Source organism: Nerophis lumbriciformis, linkage group LG33 (assembly GCF_033978685.3).
Source record: "Nerophis lumbriciformis linkage group LG33, RoL_Nlum_v2.1, whole genome shotgun sequence".
Classification (NCBI taxonomy): domain Eukaryota; kingdom Metazoa; phylum Chordata; class Actinopteri; order Syngnathiformes; family Syngnathidae; genus Nerophis; species Nerophis lumbriciformis.
In genome coordinates, this window is record NC_084580.2 from 19,228,929 (window position 1) to 19,251,738 (window position 22,810).

General features: G+C 40.9%; 1 protein-coding gene across 1 annotated transcript in view; it reads left to right on the forward strand.

The window, feature by feature from the left end:
• Window positions 1-22,810, forward strand: part of LOC133575896 (phosphatidylinositol 4,5-bisphosphate 3-kinase catalytic subunit alpha isoform) — a 119,091-nt gene that overhangs the window by 48,222 nt on the left and 48,059 nt on the right. Inside the window, exons 5-12 of the mRNA XM_061928802.1 lie at window positions 8,153-8,398; window positions 13,684-13,769; window positions 13,867-13,972; window positions 15,897-16,049; window positions 20,630-20,764; window positions 20,855-20,979; window positions 21,086-21,167; window positions 21,346-21,510. Of these exons, the coding sequence (XP_061784786.1) occupies window positions 8,153-8,398; window positions 13,684-13,769; window positions 13,867-13,972; window positions 15,897-16,049; window positions 20,630-20,764; window positions 20,855-20,979; window positions 21,086-21,167; window positions 21,346-21,510 (1,098 nt within the window). The remainder of the gene's footprint in view (window positions 1-8,152; window positions 8,399-13,683; window positions 13,770-13,866; window positions 13,973-15,896; window positions 16,050-20,629; window positions 20,765-20,854; window positions 20,980-21,085; window positions 21,168-21,345; window positions 21,511-22,810) is intronic.

The following is a 22,810-nucleotide window of genomic DNA, read 5'->3' on the forward strand; positions in this document are numbered from 1 at the left end:
GGCGCTCGGACCGACGCGGAGACACTCAGATTTACCATCTGAACCTGCTGAAGGCGTGGAAGGAGGCGGAGCCTGTTTCCATGGTGACAGTAGTGAGGGAGGAGGAGGAGTTGGGGCCGGAGATCCCGCGCTCTGGCCCGGCCCCTCGGCTGACCTGTGATGACCAGCTCACATTGGCGCAGAGAGCGGAGGTTGCTGAGTTACAGCAGGCGCTACTCTGATGTGTTCTCCTCGCGGCCCGGTCGCACGAATCTCATCCGACATCATATTGAGACCAGCCCGGGGGTTACGGTGCGGTCTCGGCCATATCGGCTTCCCGAACACAAGCGCAAAGTGGTTCGGGAGGAATTACCGTATTTTCCGCACCATAAGCCGCCCTGGGTTATAAGCCGCGCCTTCAATGAACGGCATATTTCAAAACTTTGTCCACCTATAAGACGCCCCGTGTTATAAGCCGCATCTAACTGCGCTAAAGGAATGTCAAAAAAACAGTCAGATAGGTCAGTCAAACTTTAATAATATATTAAAACCAGCGTGATGTGGGCGCGCACGGAGTCGTATATCAACATGGACGGAGCTGCGTGAAAAAAGCCACCCGGCCTCTTCGCGTAAACTTACCTTAACCACTCGCTCATCTTTTCTTCATCCATCCCTTCGAGTTAGCTTTTATGATGACGCCGGCTGGAAAGGTCTCTTTTGGCAAGGTCTTCCTTTTGAATATCACCATGGGTGGAAGTTTCTGGCCATTAGCATGGCAAGCTAGAACCACAGTGAAGGATGACTTCTCATTCCCTGTGGTGCAAATATTCACCGTACGTGCTCCCGTTGTATCCACAGTGCGGTTCACAGGAATATCAAAAGTCAGTGGAACCTCGTCCATGTTGATAATGTTCTCTGGCCGGATCTTTTTTTCAGCTATCTTGTTTTTACAACATGCACGGAAAGTAGCCAGCTTTTCTTGAAAGTCTTTAGGCAGTTGCTGTGAAATAGTAGTCCGTGTGCGGATGGAGAGATTGCGTCTTTTCATGAACCGGATCCCTGTCGCTTAGTAGGAGCCATTTTGTGGTCTTTACAGATGTAAACACACAAAGGAAATGAAACGTAATATCCGCACGCTTCTTCTTCTTCTACGCGGGCGGGTGGTTGCTTACAGTAGAAGAAGAAGCGCTTCCTGTTCTATGGGGGCGGGTGCTTACCTTGGCGGTTGCTTGCGTAGAAGAAGAAGCACTTCCTCTTCTACGGGGAAAAAAGATGGCGGCTGTTTACCGTAGTTGCGAGACCGAAACTTTATGAAAATGAATCTTAATATTAATCCATATATAAAGCGCACCGGGTTATAAGGCGCACTGTCAGCTTTTGAGAAAATTTGTGGTTTTTAGGTGCGCCTTATAGTGCGGAAAATACGGTAAAAACCATGCTTGAGTTGGGTGTAATAGAAGAATCCCACAGCGCGTGGTGCAGTCCCGTTGTTCTGGTTGGGAAGAGGGACGGGACTGTGCGGTTCTGTGTGGATTACCGCAGGGTGAATGAAATATCACGTTTTGACGCGTACCCAATGCCTCGGGTCGACGAGCTCCTAGATCGGCTGGGCACTGCTCGTTTTTTCACGACGCTGGATTTGACCAAGGGCTACTGGCAGATTCCCTTGTCACCAGAGTCCCGAGAAAAACGGCTTTCTCCACTCCGGAAGGTTTGTACCAATTTGTAACACTTCCGTTTGGCTTGTTCGGTGCGCCCGCCACGTTCCAGCGTCTCATGGACCGCGTGCTGCGCCCCCACGCTGCATACGCGGCTGCCTACCTGGATGATGTCATCATCCAGAGTGGCAGCTGGGAAGAACACATGCGGCGGGTGGGGGCGGTGCTCGAGTCCCTGAGGCGGGCGGGGCTCACCGCCAACCCGGCGAAGTGCGCAGTTGGCCGGAGGGAGGTACAGTATCTGGGGTACCACTTGGGAGGGGGACAGGTGCGGCCCCAGGTAGACAAAACAGCGGCAATCGCGGCCTGTCCACCCCCCAAGACAAAAAAAGAGGTGAGGCAGTTTTTGGGACTGGCGGGCTATTACCGGCGGTTCATTCCCCGGTTCGCGGACTTAACCGGCCCACTGACTGACCTCACCCGAAAGGGTGCTCCAGAACTGGTCCAGTGGACGGAGCAGTGCCAGCGGGGGTTTGAGAAGGTAAAAACAGCACTCTGCGAGGAGCCGGTGCTGCACATGCCTAACTTTGACATCCCTTTCTGAATGCAGGCGGACGCGTCGGGCCGGCGGGGGCTGGGGGCGGTGCTGTCCCAGCGGGTGGGGGACGTCGACCGCCCCGTGCTGTACATCAGCCGTAAACTCTCGGACCGGGAGGCAAGGTACAGCACGGTGGAGAGGGAGTGCCTTGCCATCCGGTGGGCGGTCGGGGCCCTCCGCTACTACCTGTTGGGGCGTGCCTTCAGTCTCTGCTCGGACCACAAACCGCTCCAGTGGCTCCACCGCATGAAGGACGCCAACGCGCGGATCACCCGGTGGTATCTGGCATTACAGCCCTACAACTTCCGGGTGGTCCACAGGCCTGGTGCGCAGATGGCCGTGGCCAACTTCCTCTCTCGCCCCGCTATGGGGGGGTGTGGGGGGGGAGTGGTACACACTTGCTACACTTTTAAGTCCTCTTAATTCAATTTATATCTCATGACACACTATTTGTATGTAATATGGCTTTTAATTTTTTGCGGCTCCAGACAGATTTGTTTTTGTATTTTTGGTCCAATATGGCTCTTTCAACATTTTGGGTTGCCGACCCCTGTCCTAGATGATATGAATTGGGTTGGTGTTGGAGTTTTTTTAATCAGTCGAAAAATCTTGACGTAGTAACACTAAGAATTAGTATTTCGGAATTCCCAGAATTTTGGTGAAACCAGGAATTTATACGAAACACAAAAGGTATGTTTGACGTCCCAACTAAGTGGAATGTTTTGATGGTAGATTGGTTGGAATGGGTTGAAAAATATAGGAAGACAAGCCGAAATAAAGAAAGGTGAAAATAGGCCTTTAATTCCTGGAATTTTTTTGAACTTGGAAAATAGTATGTGTTGAAAGTGGAACGGTTTGAATCGGGTGAGAAATGTGGGAATTGTGCCAGTATGAAAATCGGCCCGTTCATTTTCAATGGGAAAAATGTCCAAGAAAACCTGAAATTCCTGGTAATCTGGAATATTTGTAGAATTCAGAACCGGAAAACATGTGGGCTTGAATTTGCAGGAAGAGAGGGGTGTGTGGATGGTAGAACGGTTTGTATTGGGTGAGAAATATGGGAGTTGTAGAACTTTGAAAATGTCCATTTATTTAAATGGGAATTTCCTAGAAATTTGAGGATTTGGGGAAAACAGAATTTTCACAATCACTATTGTCCTAGATGATATGAATTGGGTTGGTGTTGGAGTTTTTTTAATCAGTCAAAAAATCTTGACGTAGTAACACTAAGAATTAGTATTTCGGAATTCCCAGAATTTTGGTGAAACCAGGAATTTATACGAAACAAAAAAGGTATGTTTGACGTCCCAACTAAGTGGAATGTTTTGATGGTAGATTGGTTGGAATGGGTTGAAAAATATAGGAAGACAAGCCGAAATAAAGAAAGGTGAAAATAGGCCTTTAATTCCTGGAATTTTTTTGAACTTGGAAAATAGTATGTGTTGAAAGGATGTGTTGAAAGTGGAACGGTTTGAATCGGGTGAGAAATGTGGGAATTGTGCCAGTATGAAAATCGGCCCGTTCATTTTCAATGGGAAAAATGTCCACGAAAACCGGAAATTCCTGGTAATCTGGAACATTGGTAGAATTCAGAACCGGAAAACATGTAGGCTTGAATTTGCAGGAAGAGAGGAGTGTGTGGATGGTAGAACGGTTTGTATTGGGTGAGAAATATGGGAGTTGTAGAACTTTGAAAATGTCCATTTTATTTAAATGGGAATTTCCTAGAAATTTGGGGGATTTGGGGAAAACAGAGAATTTTCACAATCACTATTGTCCTAGATGATATGAATTGGGTTGGTGTCGGAGTTTTTTTAATCAGTCGAAAAATCTTGACGTAGTAACACCTTGTAACTGAGAATTAGTATTTCGTAATTCCCAAAATTTTGGTAAAACCAGGAATTTATACGAAACAAAAAAGGTATGTTTGACGTCCCAACTAAGTGGAATGTTTTGATGGTAGATTGGTTGGAATGGGTTGAAAAATATAGGAAGACAAGCCGAAATAAAGAAAGGTGAAAAAAGAGGCCTTTAATTCCTGGAATTTTTTTGAACTTGGAAAATAGTATGTGTTGAAAGGATGTGTTGAAAGTGGAACGGTTTGAATCGGGTGAGAAATGTGGGAATTGTGCCAGTATGAAAATTGGCCCGTTCATTTTCAATGGGAAAAATGTCCACGAAAACCGGAAATTCCTGGTAATCTGGAACATTGGTAGAATTCAGAACCGGAAAACATGTAGGCTTGAATTTGCAGGAAGAGAGGAGTGTGTGGATGGTAGAACGGTTTGTATTGGGTGAGAAATATGGGAGTTGTAGAACTTTGAAAATGTCCATGGGAATTTCCTAGAAATTTGAGGATTTGGGGAAAACAGAGAATTTTTCAAAATATAGATAACATAACAATTGTCCTAGATGATATGAATTGGGTTGTTGTTGGAGTTTTTTTAATCGGTCGAAAAATCTTGACCTAGTAATACTTTGCAACTGAGAATTCGTATTTCGGAATTCCTAGAATTTCGGTAAAACCAGGAACATCAGGTACATTTGGTGTCCCAACTAAGTGGAATGTTTTGATGTTAGAATGGTTGGAATGGGTTGAAGAATATACAAAGAGAAGCCGAAATAAAAAAGGTGGGAATAGGCCTTTAATTCCTGGAATTCGTTTGAACTTGGAAATTGGTAGTTAGAATGTCAAGGATAAGCGGAATGTGTTGAAAGTGGAACGGTTCGAATCGGGTGAGAAATGTGGGAATTGTGCTAGTATGAAAATCGGCTCGTTCATTTTCAATGGGGAAAAATGTCCACGAAAACCTGGAAATTTGGGGACTTAGGGAAAACAGAATTTTTCAAAATATAGATAACATCACAATGGTCCTAGATGATATGAATTGGGTTGGTGTCGGAGTTTTTTTAATCAGTCGAAAAATCTTGACGTAGTAACACCTTGTAATTGAGAATTAGTATTTCGTAATTCCCAAAATTTTGGTAAAACCAGGAATTTATACGAAACAAGAAAGGTATGTTTGACGTCCCAACTAAGTGGAATGTTTTGATGGTAGATTGGTTGGAATGGGTTGAAAAATATAGGAAGACAAGCCGAAATAAAGAAAGGTGAAAATAGGCCTTTAATTCCTGGAATTTTTTTGAACTTGGAAAATAGTATGTGTTGAAAGGATGTGTTGAAAGTGGAACGGTTTGAATCGGGTGAGAAATGTGGGAATTGTGCCAGTATGAAAATCGGCCCGTTCATTTTCAATGGGAAAAATGTCCACGAAAACCGGAAATTCCTGGTAATCTGGAACATTGGTAGAATTCAGAACCGGAAAACATGTAGGCTTGAATTTGCAGGAAGAGAGGAGTGTGTGGATGGTAGAACGGTTTGTATTGGGTGAGAAATATGGGAGTTGTAGAACTTTGAAAATGTCCATTTATTTAAATGGGAATTTCCTAGAAATTTGGGGAAAACAGAGAATTTTTCAAAATATAGATAACATAACAATTGTCCTAGATGATATGAATTGGGTTGTTGTTGGAGTTTTTTTAATCGGTCTAAAAATCTTGACGCGGTTTTGTAATTGAGAATTAGTATTTCGAAATTCCTACAATTTCGGTAAAACCAGGAATTTATACGAAAAAATAAAGGTACATTTGATGTCCCAACTAAGTGGAATGTTAGAATGGTTAGAATGGGTTGAAGAATATAGGAAGAGAAGCCGAAATAAAAAAGATGGGAATAGGCCTTTAATTCCTGGAATTCGTTTGAATTTGGAAATTGGTAGTTAGAATGTCCAGGATAAGCGGAATGTGTTGTAAGTGGAACGGTTCGAATCGGGTGAGAAATGTGGGAATTGTGCCAGTATGAAAATCAGCTCGTTCATTTTCAATGGGAAAAATGTCCACGAAAACCTGGAAATTTGGGGACTTGGGGAAAACAGAATGTTTCAAAATATAGATAACATCACAATGGTCCTAGATGATATGATTTGGGTTGTTGATGGAGTTTTTTTAATCGGTCAAAAAATCTTGACGCGGTTTTGTAATTGAGAATTAGTATTTCGAAATTCCTACAATTTTGGCAAAACCAGGAATGTATATGAAAAAAAGGTATGTTTGATGTCCCAACTAAGTGGAATGTTTTAATGGTAGAATGGTTGGAATGGGTTGAAAAATATAGCAAGAGAAGCCCAAATTTGGGGATTTGGGGAAAACAGAATTTTTCTAAATATAGATAACATCACAATTGTCCTAGATCATGGGTGTCAAACTCTGGCCCGCGGGCCAAATGTGTAATTTCACTTGGCCCTTGAGGCAATATCAAATTAAAACTAGACCTGGCCCGCCGATTATATACAGCGGCGGTGCCGCGGTACACCGCATTCACCGCTAATTCTCATACTTGCCAGCCCTCCCAGGGGACTCCCAAATTTCAATGCCCCTCCTGAAAATTGTCACGTCCCCTTTTCGTCCAGTCCAACAAGTGCTGGCCCAGTCGTATAATATGTGCGGCTGTGGCACGCACACAGAAGTAAATGCAACGCGTACTTGATCTTCAGCGATACAGGTTACACTGAGGGTGCGTATAAAAAACTTTAATATTGTTAGAAATATACGCCACACTGTGAATCCACACCAAACAAGAATGACAAACACATTTCGGGAGAACATCCGCACTGTAACACAACATAAACACAACAGAACAAATACCCAGAACCCTTTGCAGCACTAACTCTTCCGGGACGCTACAAGGTGTGTGTGTGTGTGGGTGGGGGCGTTTGGTGGTAGCGGGGGGTGTATTTTGTAGCGTCCCGGAAGAGTTAGTGCTGCAAAGGGTTCTGGGTATTTGTTCTGTTGTGTTTATGTTGTGTTTCTGTGCGGATGTTCTCCCAAAATGTGTTTGTCATTCTTGTTTGGTGTGGACTTACAGTGTGGTGTATATTTCCAACAATGTTAAAGTTGCTTATACTGTTGATCAAGTATGCAAGGCATTCGCTTATGTGTGCGTACAGAAGCCGCTCATATCTTGTGACTGGGCCGGCACGTTGTTAGAAGGGATGAAAAGCGGACATGACAGCTCGTAGAGGACGCTAAAAGCAGTGACTGTAAGGCACGCCCCCAAGACGATGGAATACGAGATATAATGACTGATGAACCCCTTCGTTCGATAATGAAGGTTGCCTCAGCTCAAAGCCTGAGCCCCGACATTAACTAACACGCATCCAAGAAAAGATGCCAGGCTTGGGCACATCAGATTAGATCAGTGTGTTGCAAACTGAGCAGTTTAAAGTCCAGAATGGTTGGTTTATTCATTATTTTATTTTCAAATGTATTAGCCTGTGGAAAAAGTTAATGTTGATATTTACCTCAGAAGGCTGCAAATAGAAAAGAGGCATTACATTTTTATTTAAATTGTATTTGGTATGCCATTGATATTTTTTAATTATTATTATTATTATTATTAACTCGATTTTGCATGTCACTATAAAGTTATATAAGCCTTGCTTGTTCAATATTCAATGCAAAACTTGTTTGGGTCCCTATCAATAAGGTTAATTTGTTCAACCTTGGCCCGCGGCTTTGTTCAGTTTTAAATTTTGGCCCACTCTGTATTGGAGTTTGACACCCATGTCCTAGATGATATGAATTAGGTGCCAGTATGAAAATCGGCCCGTTCATTTTCAATGGGAAAAATGTCCACGAAAACCTGGAATTCCTGGTAATCTGGAATATTTGCAAAATTCAAAATATGGTTGCCCTCGATTCCTGGCTGAGCCGCACATTTTGATACCAGAGGTTAAGATTGGATGAAACCTGGGACGTCTGAAAGTCTGCAAATGTTGGCAGAATGAGATGAAAAATTATAATTATGTCTGATGTTGCAAGTTTTTTGTTCAATAAATGTCACATTGTCTGTCCACAGTATGTTCGCAGTTGCATCATGTTGGGGCGAATGCCCAACTTGATGCTGATGGCGAAGGACAGCTTGTACTCCCAACTGCCGAGTGACAATTTCACCATGCCGTCGTACGCAAGGAGAATATCCACAGCGACGCCCTACATGAACGGAGAAACAGCCACCAAGTCTTTATGGACCATCAACGGAAAACTGAGGATCAGAGTGCTCTGTGCCACTTACGTCAATGTCAATATCAGAGACATAGACAAGGTATACTATAAATGCAGCAGATAACTTAGACACCTCTTATTTGAAGTTTTGTTGGTATGCTAGGTATAGTTTTCAGGTAGATAATTTTACGGTATTGACCTGAATATAGGACAACACTTCTTTATAAAACAAACTGATGGCCATGATCCTATTATGTGGCAGCCCACCACAAATACGGTACATTGATTTGGTGCTAACTGCTAGGTGACGGAATGCATTGTAATTACTAGGGGTGTAACGGTACACAAAAATTTCGGTTCAGTACGTACCTCGGTTTAGAGGTTGCGGTTCGGTTCATTTTCGGTACAGTAAGAAAACAACAAAATATAATATTTTTGGTTATTTATTTACCAAATTTGCAAAATCTTCCACCAAAAATATTTTTCTTAGTGGAATATTTGATATGAAGTAATCAGAACCTTGGATAGGTCAATAATTCATAATAACATTGATTTTGATTTAATATTATGTTTTGAGCAATGACAGTTTGAAAGGGAAAAAAAACAGCTTTGTTTTATTAGTCACATTGCAACTTTTTCTAAATTACATTTTCATTTTTTTTTCATTTATTTATTTATTTCAGGCAATGACACAAAAAAGTACAAAGTTGACAACACATAATAATATAAATGAATATAGTGCAAAAAGTAATGTAAAGTATGTAATGCATGATTGTCCAGTTTTGCCTGAAAGGGAGTGGGAAGAAGATAATTTATTTAATCCCACCCCCAGTGCTCAGTGATTATTCACATGAGTTTCACTCTTACTTTGTTCAAGGATTATAATACAGATGTTGTATCATAGTGGCATTACCACAGGTAACAATAATTATTACACTGTAACAATAATTTGTATCGACAATGTAGGAATAATCCTTATAATAATAATAATACCTTTAAGCTTTTTTATTTCAATTTTGTTATGTTTTTGTTTTTAATTTAATAGTATTTTTAGAATGTGCCGTGGGCCTTTAAAATATTAGCTGTGGGCCGCAAATGGCCTGCGGGGCACACTTTTGACACCCCTGTTATAGATAATAAAAAATTAAATCTGATAAATCTATGGATAAAAAGCAGAGCCTGGCGACGCATGCGCGTTTATCATAACTCTCTCGCTCTCTCTGTCTCTGCCCCTCCCTCACCAATGCTGCTGCACGCACAATTTGTTTTGTTTTTAACCCCTTCTTAACCCTGAACGTACATTGAAAATACACGCAACCCTAACTCATTTAAGAAAGGCATTTAAGAAACTCCGTCCGGACAGCCCTGCAAAAGAGGACATGTCCGGTGAAAAGAGGACGTATGGTCAGTCTATCCTAGCCCGTTAGCTGCTAGCATGCCGTGTGTTGTGCCTCGGTGTGCATTGTTTACACAACGTACGTTACGCTACTTAATATGTCTGTGTGGAAACTCGTTCGGTACACCTCCGAACCGAACCGGAACCCCCGTACCGAAACGGTTCAATACAAATACACGTACCGTTACACCCCTAGTAATTACGCCTCTTAACACCAACACTCTGCCTGCCAGAGAATACGATTTAGAAAAAAACTCAAGTGTTTTTGAAAATATCAGTATTGGTGTAGACATAGCCCTAGATTATTGATGTTATTTACATAATTACGCTCAAATTAATGCCTCTATTTATTTAACCATACAGTCTCTTATAGCTGCAGCGCGAATGGGCTACAAAGGAACTAACAGCAAGTTCTCCACTTAGCCTTGGGTCCAAAAAACATTTGGCATTGACATCTGTGGCTGTAGACAACTTCCTGATGTAGGTTTTATCAACTTCACAAGATTCTGAGTGGTCAGCATCCAGCAGTTTTATCTACCTCTGAATGCGCTTTACAAATGTTGGTTGTAGGTAGGGCTGGGCGATATGGCCTTTTATTAATATCTCGATATTATTAGGCCATGTCACGATTAGGGATGATGTTTGATAAGAAATTATCGAGTTCGAGCCTATTATCGAATCCTCTTATCGAACCGATTCCTTATCGATTCTCTTATCGAGTCCAGATAGGTTGTTGTATATGGAAAAAAACACACAATATTTGGTTTAACAAAAGCTCACTTTTATTATATAAGAAAAAAATGAAATCTAATAAATAAATATTGACTGTTACCCCCCTAAAAAAATAAAATAAAATAAATGAATATTGACTGTTGTTAACCAAAGTATATTAAGTGGGACTTTTCAGAAAAACAAATATATACAGTAACACAAAAACAACCTGTCTCTCTGATTACTATAGGTGTATAAATAATAATATAGTGTTAAATAAAATCAGTCCCTTGGGCACAAAACTGAAAATAATACAGCTCTCCAAAAAGTGCACTTCTGCTGCTATTGGAACATAACTGTTTGTTATGATGCTTTGACATTTTTGCACTTTATTTCTTTATTGAAAGAAAATTCTATGAAGAGAAAAGTTGTTTGCAAATGTGGTTACAATGCTAAAAAATGAAAAGTTAAAGCTAAAAAAAGAAATAGACTTTAAGTTAACATTATTTCTTTATAGGGGGAAAGATGTGATGTTATGAGCTAGGCTAGGGAATATAACAACTACACTACCCAGCATGCAACGGGAGTGACGAGCATGCGCGGTAGCCCCGAAAAGTGTTGTTGCATGTCGTCACCCGGCAGCTAAGAATGAGGTTATGAGCACGCTGTGAAAGTAAACGTCAAGAACTCAGCCAACACGTCTTGTCTGCATTATTTATAATTAGACAGACAACACATATACAGTGTGATTTTGTTTTGTTTACAAGGAAAGAAAAACGTAAGTTAAAAAAGGGAGATTTATGTTGTATGTATATGTATGGGCTGCGGTTGCTTTAAGAACGTTGCGACAGCTGCCGTAAAGGAGGTGCGTTGCTAGCCTGGTTGCTATGTTTCCGGTTGGTCGTAAAAGTGTTCGTCATGTGTTTGTACCCTGCTCAAATCTCTCAGTAAAGTTATTCATTGGATTATACCTTTTTGTTTTGAACTTTATTACACCTTGGAGCGCTTTTTCCGGTCCATTGTTTTTCCTGCTTTCCCGAATCTGCGCCTAATGACTGAGCTACGTGACGTCATTTCTTGTGCTGTCCCACGGGGCATTTCTGGTCGGGACGGGATTCGTTCCCAGGGATTCGAATAAAGAACCAACTCTTTTTCTTTACTATAGTGGTCTCGATAACGGGTACCGGTTCTCAAAAAGGGATTCGAGTCTGAGGACTCGGTTCTTTTCTTATCGAACAACCGGGAAAACCGGTTTCGAGTATCATCCCTAGTCACGATACACGATATATATCTCGATATTTTGCCTTAGCCTTGAATAAACACTTGATGCATATACCGTATTTTTCGGAGTATAAGTCGCACCTGCCGAAAATGCATAATAAAGATGGAAAAAAACATATATAAATCGCACTGGAGCCCGGCCAAACGATGAAAAAAACTGCGACTTATACTCCGAAAAATACGGTATATTGTACAAGCATTTTCAGGCTTATAAGTGGCGAACAAAACTAAACTCTCAATACTACAGTGTCCACCCTGAGATCGGTAGGTTGTGAGTTCAAACCCCGGCCGAGTCATACCAAAGACTATAAAAATGGGACCCATTACCTCCCTGCTTGGCACTCAGCATCAAGGGTTGGAATTGGGGGTGAAATCACCAAAAATGATTCCCGGGCGCGGCACCGCTGCTGCCCACTGCTCCCCTCACCTCCCAGGGCGTGATCAAGGGGATGGGTCAAATGCAGAGGACACATTTCACCACACCTAGTGTGTGTGTGACAATCATTGGTACTTTAACTTTAACTTTAACTGGCCAAAAGATGAGACTAAACCAATTAGATTGGGCTATTGAGTATTGTGGCCACTGATTGGCTCAGCCTCAGGGAGCATTATTATATTGGATTAAAACAGTGACTCAAGGGTGTTATTTCATGTTTAGAGGGCTTTCATAATGTTAAACGTATTTAGGTTTCTTTTCGCTCTTGCTGTGAAAATATTCGATAGATCATTAATGATTCCTACTTAGTGAAAATGTGTTTATCCAGGTCATGTCCAGAACCAATTAACAGCGATAAACAAATGACTGTATTCATGTTGTGACTTTTTAGCACGGAGCCTTTGGATAGGTACAGAACTGTACTGAATTCCCTGAAATCCCACATGGTACGCGTTAAAAGTGGAAGACAGAAAGTGTTTCTTGCGTCATCCGTGAGTCGTGACTGGTTACAGCATACTTGCCAACCTTGAGACCTCCGATTTCGGAAGGTGAGGGGTGGGGGGTGGGGGGTGGGGGGCGTGGTTAAGAGGGGAGGGGTATATTGACAGCTAGAATTCACCAAGTCAAGTATTTCATACATATATATATATATATTTATATATAGATATATAGATATCTACATCCTGAAAATATGCAAACAAAACTGTGTTTAGATAATTGATACTTCAAACTTGCATGAATAAATATTAAGGAATACAACATAACTTGGCTTCTGAGAGTTTCAAAATGTAATGAATAAAATGCTAAAGTTGTTGATAAACAAGCAATTATTTTAATAATTAAATATGGTAATTTTAAATGAATTATTATGATAATTTAAAATAAATTATTTCAAATCTGTTTATTTTAATGTATAATTCTATGGCTGGATGTAATAAGGAGTCAGGAAAAAATACAAATAAAAATAAAATTAATTTTGATGTTTTTAGCAAAATAAAGTAAACATGTATTTATTTTATTTTTTTTTAAATTAATAAATATATTTATTTTTAGGTAAGATAAACATAATAATACAATTTATCTCTAGTCTGGATGATTTAGTTCTTGTCACCCTGTTGTCCTCCTGTCATGAAAAAAGGCTGTCCTCACTCAGGTCCGCATGGAGCTGGAGGGGGCGTAGCTTCCAGCTCCGGCTGAAAATCGGGAGATTTTCGGGAGAATATTTGTCCCGGGAGGTTTTCGGGAGAGGCGCTGAATTTCGGGAGTCTCCCGGAAAATTCGGGAGGGTTGGCAAGTATGGATTACAGTGCTAAGAAGACAGCTGAGAGACACTCTTCCGTTGTTTGGTAGCACTTTGCGTTCTCTGTAAAATACGTAAGCCAAGTTCAGCGGCTCGTTTTTTTGTACTATTATTGAAACCAACAAAAAATGTAATAAGAGCTCAAAAAGGCATCATAATATGAAGTCTTATGTTCAGGTCAATAGTGTACTTAATTGTTGACATAGGCTGGCATGGATGGAGGTCATTAACGTATGCAATGTTTGTTTGCTGCGGCTTTAGATCTACGTGAGGACTGGGATATACCACGGTGGAGAGCAGTTGTGTGACAATGTCAACACCCAGCGCGTGCCTTGTTCGAATCCCAGGTAGTTCACAATAATTATATGATTGTTCTTTTTATAAAACAATGTGACCTGGCTTATTATTTAAACATTTTTAACATGCCTTCTGTGTTGATTCCAGGTGGAATGAGTGGCTCAACTACGACATGTTCATTCCAGACATCCCCCGTGCTGCCCGCCTCTGCCTCTCCATCTGCTCTGTCAAAGGAAGGAAGGGAGCAAAAGAGGTGAGCAGAAATGACGCTTGTTACTTGGCTTCATCCAGCCAAAGCTACTGTTGGGAACGGTTCACTCTGATCTGGCTTTTGCTTTCACAATTGGATTGTGATGGCTCCATCTACATAAATCGCATCATTCTCATTCAATTATACTACTAGATCGTTTACTAAGAAAACTAGCAGAAGAGGAACTAATGTGTCTACTGTACACACTGACTGCTGTCTGTAATAAATTGTCAGCATTTTCATGAAAATCCTTTGTGTATACAATAAGTAAACAGTAGTGGAAGTTTTAGTTCTTGTTATGGGGGCTTTATACAAACCCCGTTTCCATACGAGTTGGGAAATTGTGTTAGATGTAAATATAAACGGAATACAATGATTTGCAAATCCTTTTCAACCCATATTCAATTGAATGCACTACAAAGACAAGATATTTGATGTTCAAACTCATAAACTTTTTTTTTTTGCAAATAATAATTAACTTAGAATTTCATGGCTGCAACACGCCAACATAGTTGGGAAAGGGCATGTTCACCACTGGCCTTTCCTTTTAACAACACTCAGTAAACGTTTGGGAACTGAGAAGACACATTTTTTAAGCTTCTCAGGTGGAATTCTTTCCCATTCTTGCTTGATGTACAGCTTAAGTTGTTCAACAGTCCGGGGGTCTCCGTTGTGCTATTTTAGGCTTCATAATGCGCCACACATTTTCAATGGGAGACAGGTCTGGACTACAGGCAGGCCACTCTTTTACTATGAAGCCACGTTGATGTAACACGTGGCTTGGCATTGTCTTGCTGAAATAAGCAGGGGCGTCCATGGTAACGTTGCTTGGATGGCAACATATGTTGCTCCAAAACCTGTATATACCTTTCAGCATTAATGGCGCCTTCACAGATGTGTAAGTTACCCATGTCTTGGGCACTAATACACCCCCATACCATCACAGATGCTGGCTTTTCAACTTTGCGCCTATAACAATCCGGATGGTTCTTTTCCTCTTTGGTCCGGAGGACACGACGTCCACAGTTTCCAAAAACAATTTGAAATGTGGACTCGTCAGACCACAGAACACTTTTCCACTTTGTATCAGTCCATCTTAGATGAGCTCAGGCCCAGCGAAGCCGACAGCATTTCTGGGTGTTGTTGATAAACGGTTTTCGCCTTGCATAGGAGAGTTTTAACTTGCATTTACATATGTAGCGACCAACTGTAGTTACTGACAGTGGGTTTCTGAAGTGTTCCTGAGCCCATGTGGTGATATCCTTTACACACTGATGTCTCTTGTTGATGCAGTACAGCCTGAGGGATCGAAGGTCACAGGCTTAGCTGCTTACGTGCAGTGATTTCCCCAGATTCTCTGAACCCTTTGATGATATTACGGACCGTAGATGGTGAAATCCCTAAATTCCTTGCAATAGCTGGTTGAGAAAGGTTTTTCTTAAACTGTTCAACAATTTGCTCACGCATTTATTGACAAAGTGGTGACCCTCGCCCCATCCTTGTTTGTGAATGACTGAGCATTTCATGGAATCTACTTTTATACCCAATCATGGCACCCACCTGTTCCCAATTTGCCAGCTCACCTGTGGGATGTTCCAAATAAGTGTTTGATGAGCATTCCTCAACTTTATCAGTATTTATTGCCACCTTTCCCAACTTCTTTGTCACGTGTTGCTGGCATCAAATTCTAAAGTTAATGATTATTTGCAAAAAAAAAAAAATGTTTATCAGTTTGAACATCAAATATGTTGTCTTTGTAGCATATTCAACTGAATATGGGTTGAAAATGATTTGCAAATCATTGTATTCCGTTTATATTTACATCTAACACAATTTCCCATCTCATATGGAAACGGGGTTTGTACAATGCTATTTGTGTTTTTATAATAATTTTCCTATGCATTATCTTACTGTCATTTCCTCGTAGGAGCATTGCCCCCTGGCCTGGGGCAACATCAACCTGTTTGACTACACTCACACATTAGTGGCAGGGAAAATGGCACTCAACCTATGGCCTGTCCCACATGGCCTGGAAGACCTACTTAACCCCATCGGCGTCACCGGTTCGAACCCCAACAAGGTAAGCCAATCTAGTAGACCCCAATTTACCATACCAACTTTATTTATAAAGCCCTTTAAAAATAAGCACAGTTGAAAAACAAAGGGCTGTACACCACAAATAAATAGAGGCAAAGGACATACTAAAAAATAACATTTAAAACAGAAATAACAATACACATTTAAAAAGCAAATATAAATTACCCTAAGAACAGTTTGTTAGATAAAAAACAGTTTAAAAGTTAAAAACTAAAAACAGTTTAAAGTCTCATGCTGGGTTAAAAGCCAGTGAATAAAAATGGGTTTTAAGAAGGGTCTTAAAAGTAGCCAAAGAAGGGGCCTGTCTCACATGGAGAGGGAGATCGTTCCAGAGTTTGGGACCCGCAACAGAGAAGGCTCTGTCCCCTCTGAGCTTGCGCTTTGTTTTGGGTACCTCCAGGATCAGCTGATCAGCTGACCTGAGGGACCGGGTGGGGGCATATAGATGGAGCAGCTCAGAGAGGTACGGTGGGGCAAGACCACGTTAGGATTTTAAAACGAGTAAGATAATTTTAAAATGGACTCTAAAAAGACACAGGCAGCCAGTGGAGGGAGGCTAAAACAGGAGTAATGTGCTCTCTTTTTCTTGTGTTTGTTAAAAGTCGGGCAGCTGGTCATTTTGGACCAGCTGCAGACGTGAGAGGGAGGACTGACTAATTCCAAAATACAAAGAGTTACAGTAATCCAGCCGAGATGCGATAAAGGCATGGATTACTGTCTCTAACTGTTGCCTAGAAAGAAGGTTGTTAACCTTGGCCAGCTGACGTAAATAAAAAAAAAAGCTGGCTTTCACCACTGTGCCAATTTAAAATCACTGTCAATAAGAAAGCCCAGGTTGGTGACCATTACGACCATTGGCTCTTGATCAGGGTTTGTAAATAAAAAAAAAGTTTGTACATTGAAGCAAATTTCTTCTTAAGAAACAAAGTAAACATGAATAATGTGTTTCAGTCCGTATTTTGGTAATGATTCGTACACTTTGAACACAATATAAAGCGATATACTATACTGTATATAAAAAATTATAACAAGGGAGTGATGTATTAACTTTCTATTTTATAACAAAGTCAAAACAACAACAACAACCTTAACTGTCCTCCTTATGCAGCTATCTTGCTGACACACACACACACACACACACGCACACGCACACGCACACACACACACACACTGTCACTAGCTCTCTGGTGCTGAAATCACAAAACTCCTTAAAGGGGAACATTATCACAATTTCAGAATGGTTAAAACCATTAAAAATCAGTTCCCAGTGGCTTATTTTATTTTTCAAAGTTTTTTTCAAAATTTTACCCATCACGCAATATCCCTAAAAAAAGCTTCAAAGTGCCTGATTTTAACCAGCGTTATATACACCCGTCCTTTTTCCTGTGACGTCACACAGTGATGCCAATACAAACAAACATGGCGGATAGAACAGCAAGGGAAAGCGACATTAGCTCGGATTCAGACTCGGATTTCAGCGGCTTAAGCGATTCAACAGATTACGCATGTATTGAAACGGATGGTTGTAGTGTGGAGGCAGGTAGCGAAAACAAAATTGAAGAAGAAACTGAAGCTATTGAGCCATATCGGTTTGAACCGTATGCAAGCGAAACCGACGAAAACGACACGACAGCCAGCGACACGGGAGAAAGCGAGGACGAATTCGGCGATCGCCTTCTAACCAACGATTGGTATGTGTTTGTTTGGCATTAAAGGAAACTAACAACTATGAACTAGGTTTACAGCATATGAAATACATTTGGCAACAACATGCACTTTGAGAGTGCAGACAGCCCATTTCAGGCGCGCTAAGAACATAGCACTCAGGTTAACCATACCTAAATAGACACAAAATACTGCATTACACAAGACTACCCGAATGTACTCGAATGATTGAAAAAAATAAATGTTTTAAGCTAAATTACTGGTAAACACAGTTTATGTATAATAATTTACGTAAAACCGCGAGTAATGAATAAAGTTTTCATCAATTAATATATTCTGTAGACATACCCTCATCCGCTCTCTTTTCCTGAAAGCTGATCTGTCCAGTTTTGGAGTTGATGTCAGCATCTGCTTTGAGTGTCGCAGGATATCCACACATTCTTGCCATCTCTGTCGTAGCATAGCTTTCGTCGGTAAAGTGTGCGGAACAAACGACCGACCATTTCGTCGGCTTTCCCCACAGCCTCATATTTTGAACAAATTTCGTCCAATTTCTTGCCACTTTCGCATCTTTGGGCCACTGGTGCAACTTGAATCCGTCGTCCCTGTTCGTGTTGTTACACCCTCCGACAACACACCGACGAAAGTGAGAAAATGGCGGATTGCTTCCCGATGTGACGTCACGTTGTGACGTCATCGCTCCGAGAGCGAATAATAGAAAGGCATTTAATTCGCCAAAATTCACCCATTTAGAGTTTGGAAATCGGTTAAAAAAATATATGGTCTTTTTTCTGCAACATCAAGGTATATATTGACGCTTACATAGGTCTGGTGATAATGTAGCCCTTTAACTTGAACAGCCAGGTCGCCACAATATTCAAAAATAAAATTGACTTACCGTATTTTCCGGAGTATAAGTCGCACCGGAGTATAAGTCGCACCTGCCGAAAATGCATAATATAAAGAAGGAAAAAAACATATATAAGTCGCACTGGAGTATAAGTCGCATTTTTTGGGGAAATTTATTTGATAAAAGCCAACACCAAGAATAGACATTTGAAAGGCAATTTAAAATAAATAAAGAATAGTGAACAACAGGCTGAATAAGTGTACGTTATATGAGGCATAAATAACCAACTGGTATGTTAACGTAACATATTATGGTAAGAGTCATTGAAATAACTATAACATATAGAACATGCTATACGTTTACCAAACAATCTGTCACTCCTAATCGCTAAATCCCATGAAATCTTATACGTCTAGTCTCTTACGTGAATGAGCTAAATAATATTATTTGATATTTTATGCTCCTGGGTATAAGTCGCACCCCCGGCCAAACTATGAAAAAAACTGCGACTTACAGTCCGAAAAATACGGTAACCTTGTTTGTTAATCTTCTTTGCCCGCAGCGGAAAGGGGGAGGAAGTGTTTACAATGCTGAACATACTAGTAAATGTTTCAAACAACATATCACTTGTCCATTGCTTTCTTTGGACTCGTATTGATTTGTGTAACTTTTTTATTTAACTATATTAAAAACTCATTGAGCTAACTAAGCTAAAACATGTTGTAAAAAGGCTACAAAACACCTAAAAGGCACACAAAGTATTGTGGCACAGTAGCTTACTTACAGCAGCATGTACGAATGGATGAAACATTCGTACTCTGAGACAAGGTTCGTACACCAAAGCATTTTTTTAAATCTTTTTTTGATCTGGTTTGTAAGTAGAAAAGTTCATACAATGAGGGGGTTCGTAAATCAATGTTTCATTGTAGTACTGAGTTTGTATATTATTCAGTTGTGACTTCAAAATACAACAAGCCCAGAGTAGCTTTTAGGCTTTTTTGAGACAAACCATAGCGGGTGAAGACAACACCAGAGGCATTATCAGGATAAATCTCAGTTTGTACACAAACTTTGATAATAAATATATTATAAATACTTATTTATACAAACATGTAGTCTTGCAAAGAACAACGTTAACTGAACAGGATGAAACGAAAAATAGATATACCGTATTTTTCGGACTATAAGTCGCAGTTTTTTTCATAGTTTGGCCGGGGGTGCGACTTATACTCAGGAGCGACTTGTGTGAAATTATTAACACATGACCGTAAAATATCAAATAATATTATTTAGCTCATTCACGTAAGAGACTAGACGTATAAGATTTCATGGGATTTAGCGATTAGGAGTGACAGATTGTTTGGTAAACGTATAGCATGTTCTATATGTTATAGTTATTTGAATGACTCTTACCATAATATGTTACGTTAACGTACCAGTTGGTTATTTATGCCTCATATAACGTACACTTATTCAGCCTGTTGTTCACTATTCTTTATTTATTTTAAATTGCTTTTCAAATGTCTATTTGAAAAGACATTTGAAACTCTCCCACTGGCGTGGCGCAGTGGGAGAGTGGCCGTGCGCAACCCGAGGGTCCCTGGTTCAATCCCCACCTAGTACCAACCTCGTCATGTCCGTTGTGTCCTGAGCAAGACACTTCACCCTTGCTCCTGATGGGTGCTGGTTAGCGCCTTGCATGGCAGCTCCCTCCATCAGTGTGTGAATGTGTGTGTGAATGGGTAAATGTGGAAGTAGTGTCAAAGCGCTTTGAGTACCTTGAAGGTAGAAAAGCGCTATACAAGTACAACCCATTTATCATTTATCATTTATTCTTGGTGTTGGCTTTTATCAAATAAATTTCCCCCCAAAAATGCGACTTATGTATGTTTTTTCCTTCATTATTATGCATTTTCGGCAGGTGCGACTTATACTCCGAAAAATACGGTACCTTTTTACCAGCACCAAGCTGCTAATGAATCTTTGATATTATGCAAACTAAAGTATTTCACAATTCAATAAATATGTTATTTGTTTTAAACTTGTAGGAAACACCTTGCCTGGAGTTGGAGTTTGACCATTTCAGCTCTCCAGTCAAATTCCCAGATATGACCGTTATTGAGGACCATGCAAACTGGAATATATCCAGAGAGCTTGGCTTTAATTACTCCCATACAAGTTTGGTAAGAAATCACACATGTCTCGTTGACCCACCCAAAAAAAAGCTTCCCCGCTGATATGGCTATTTACTTTGTTATCATGTGGTACAACAGAGCAACAGAGTGGCCCGAGACAACCCTTTCACAGACAGCGACAGTGAGCAGCTTCGTTTAGTGTGTAACCGAGACCCTTTGTCTGAGATCACTGAGCAGGAGAAAGACTTTGTATGGAGGCACAGGTGGGTGCTTTGATTTTCAAGACTGCTAGTGTTTATTTGATCTTAAAAATGGTATGACTTTCTTGCTATTACAGAATCTAATGTTCTTTCCTGTACCTCCCCACAGACATTATTGTGTCAACATGCCCGACATCCTTCCCAAGATCCTCCTCGCTGTGAAATGGAACTCCCGAGATGAGGTTGCACAGGTGAGCTCAGGTTTCCATTGCCGAAACATCTTAACTCCAAACAACATTGTCTGGATAAACAGACAGACAGCAGATTTTTAAAATGATAGCACACACTGGTGCCCTGTTTCCTGTATCGCAGGTTTGTTATCAAATGCGTTTATCGTAACTCAGCGTATGTTTCCCTTCCTCCTATCAGATGTATTGCCTTCTGAAGGACTGGCCGGCCATCAAGCCAGAACAAGCCATGGAGTTGCTGGACTGCAACTTTCCCGATCCTATGATCAGAGATTTTGCCGTAAAGTGCCTTGAGACATATTTAACTGATGACAAGCTGTCACAGTACCTCATTCAACTGGTTCAGGTGAATACAATTATGTTGTATGCATTAGATCAAGGGTCTTCAGTTGCAATTGAGTAAGGTCAGTTTATGACAATTTTCTCATAGCGAAGGTCCGAACCTCATATTGCCCTAAATGACATCAAACAAACTAGCCCATATGAATTTATTTTAATTTATTAATTTATTTGACAGGGACAGTACAATAAAACATTGCTACCCATAGGTAACCGATGTCATAGTACATAAGACTTCTAGCCACAGGCCTAATTTACAACCCTCGTCCCTGGTTAGGCTTTTAAAGGGGAACATTATCACCAGACCTATGTAAGCGTCAATATATACCTTGATGTTGCAGAAAAAAGACCATATATTTTTTTAACCGATTTCCAAACTCTAAATGGGTGAATTTTGGCGAATTAAACGCCTTTCTAATATTCGCTCTCGGAGCGATGACGTCACAACGGGAAGCAATCCGCCATTTTCTCAAACACATTACAAACACCGAGTCAAATCAGCTCTGTTATTTTCCGTTTTTTCGACTGTTTTCCGTACCTTGGAGACATCATGCCTCGTCGGTGTGTTGTCGGAGGGTGTAACAACACGAACAGGGACGGATTCAAGTTGCACCAGTGGCCCAAAGATGCGAAAGTGGCAAGAAATTGGACGTTTGTTCCGCACACTTTACCGACGAAAGCTATGCTACGACAGAGATGGCAAGAATGTGTGGATATCCTGCGACACTCAAAGCAGATGCATTTCCAACTGGACTGGACGGATCAGCTTTCAGGAAAAGAGAGCGGATGAGGGTATGTCTACAGAATATATTAAATGATGAAAACTGGGCTGTCTGCACTCTCAAAGTGCATGTTGTTGCCAAATGTATTTCATATGCTGTAAACCTAGTTCATAGTTGTTAGTTTCCTTTAATGCCAAACAAACATACCAATCGTTGGTTATAAGGCGATCGCCGAATTCGTCCTCGCTTTCTCCCGTGTCGCTGGCTGTCGTGTCGTTTTCGTCGGTTTCGCTTGCATACGGTTCAAACCGATATGGCTCAATAGCTTCAGTTTCTTCTTCAATTTCGTTTTCGCTACCTGCCTCCACACTACAACCATCCGTTTCAATACATGCGTAATCTGTTGAATCGCTTAAGCAGCTGAAATCCGAGTCTGAATCCGAGCTAATGTCGCTATAGCTTGCTGTTCTATGCGCCATGTTTGTTTGTATTGGCATCACTATGTGACGTCACAGGAAAATGGACGGGTGTATATAACGATGGTTAAAATCAGGCACTTTGAAGCTTTTTTTAGGGATATTGCGT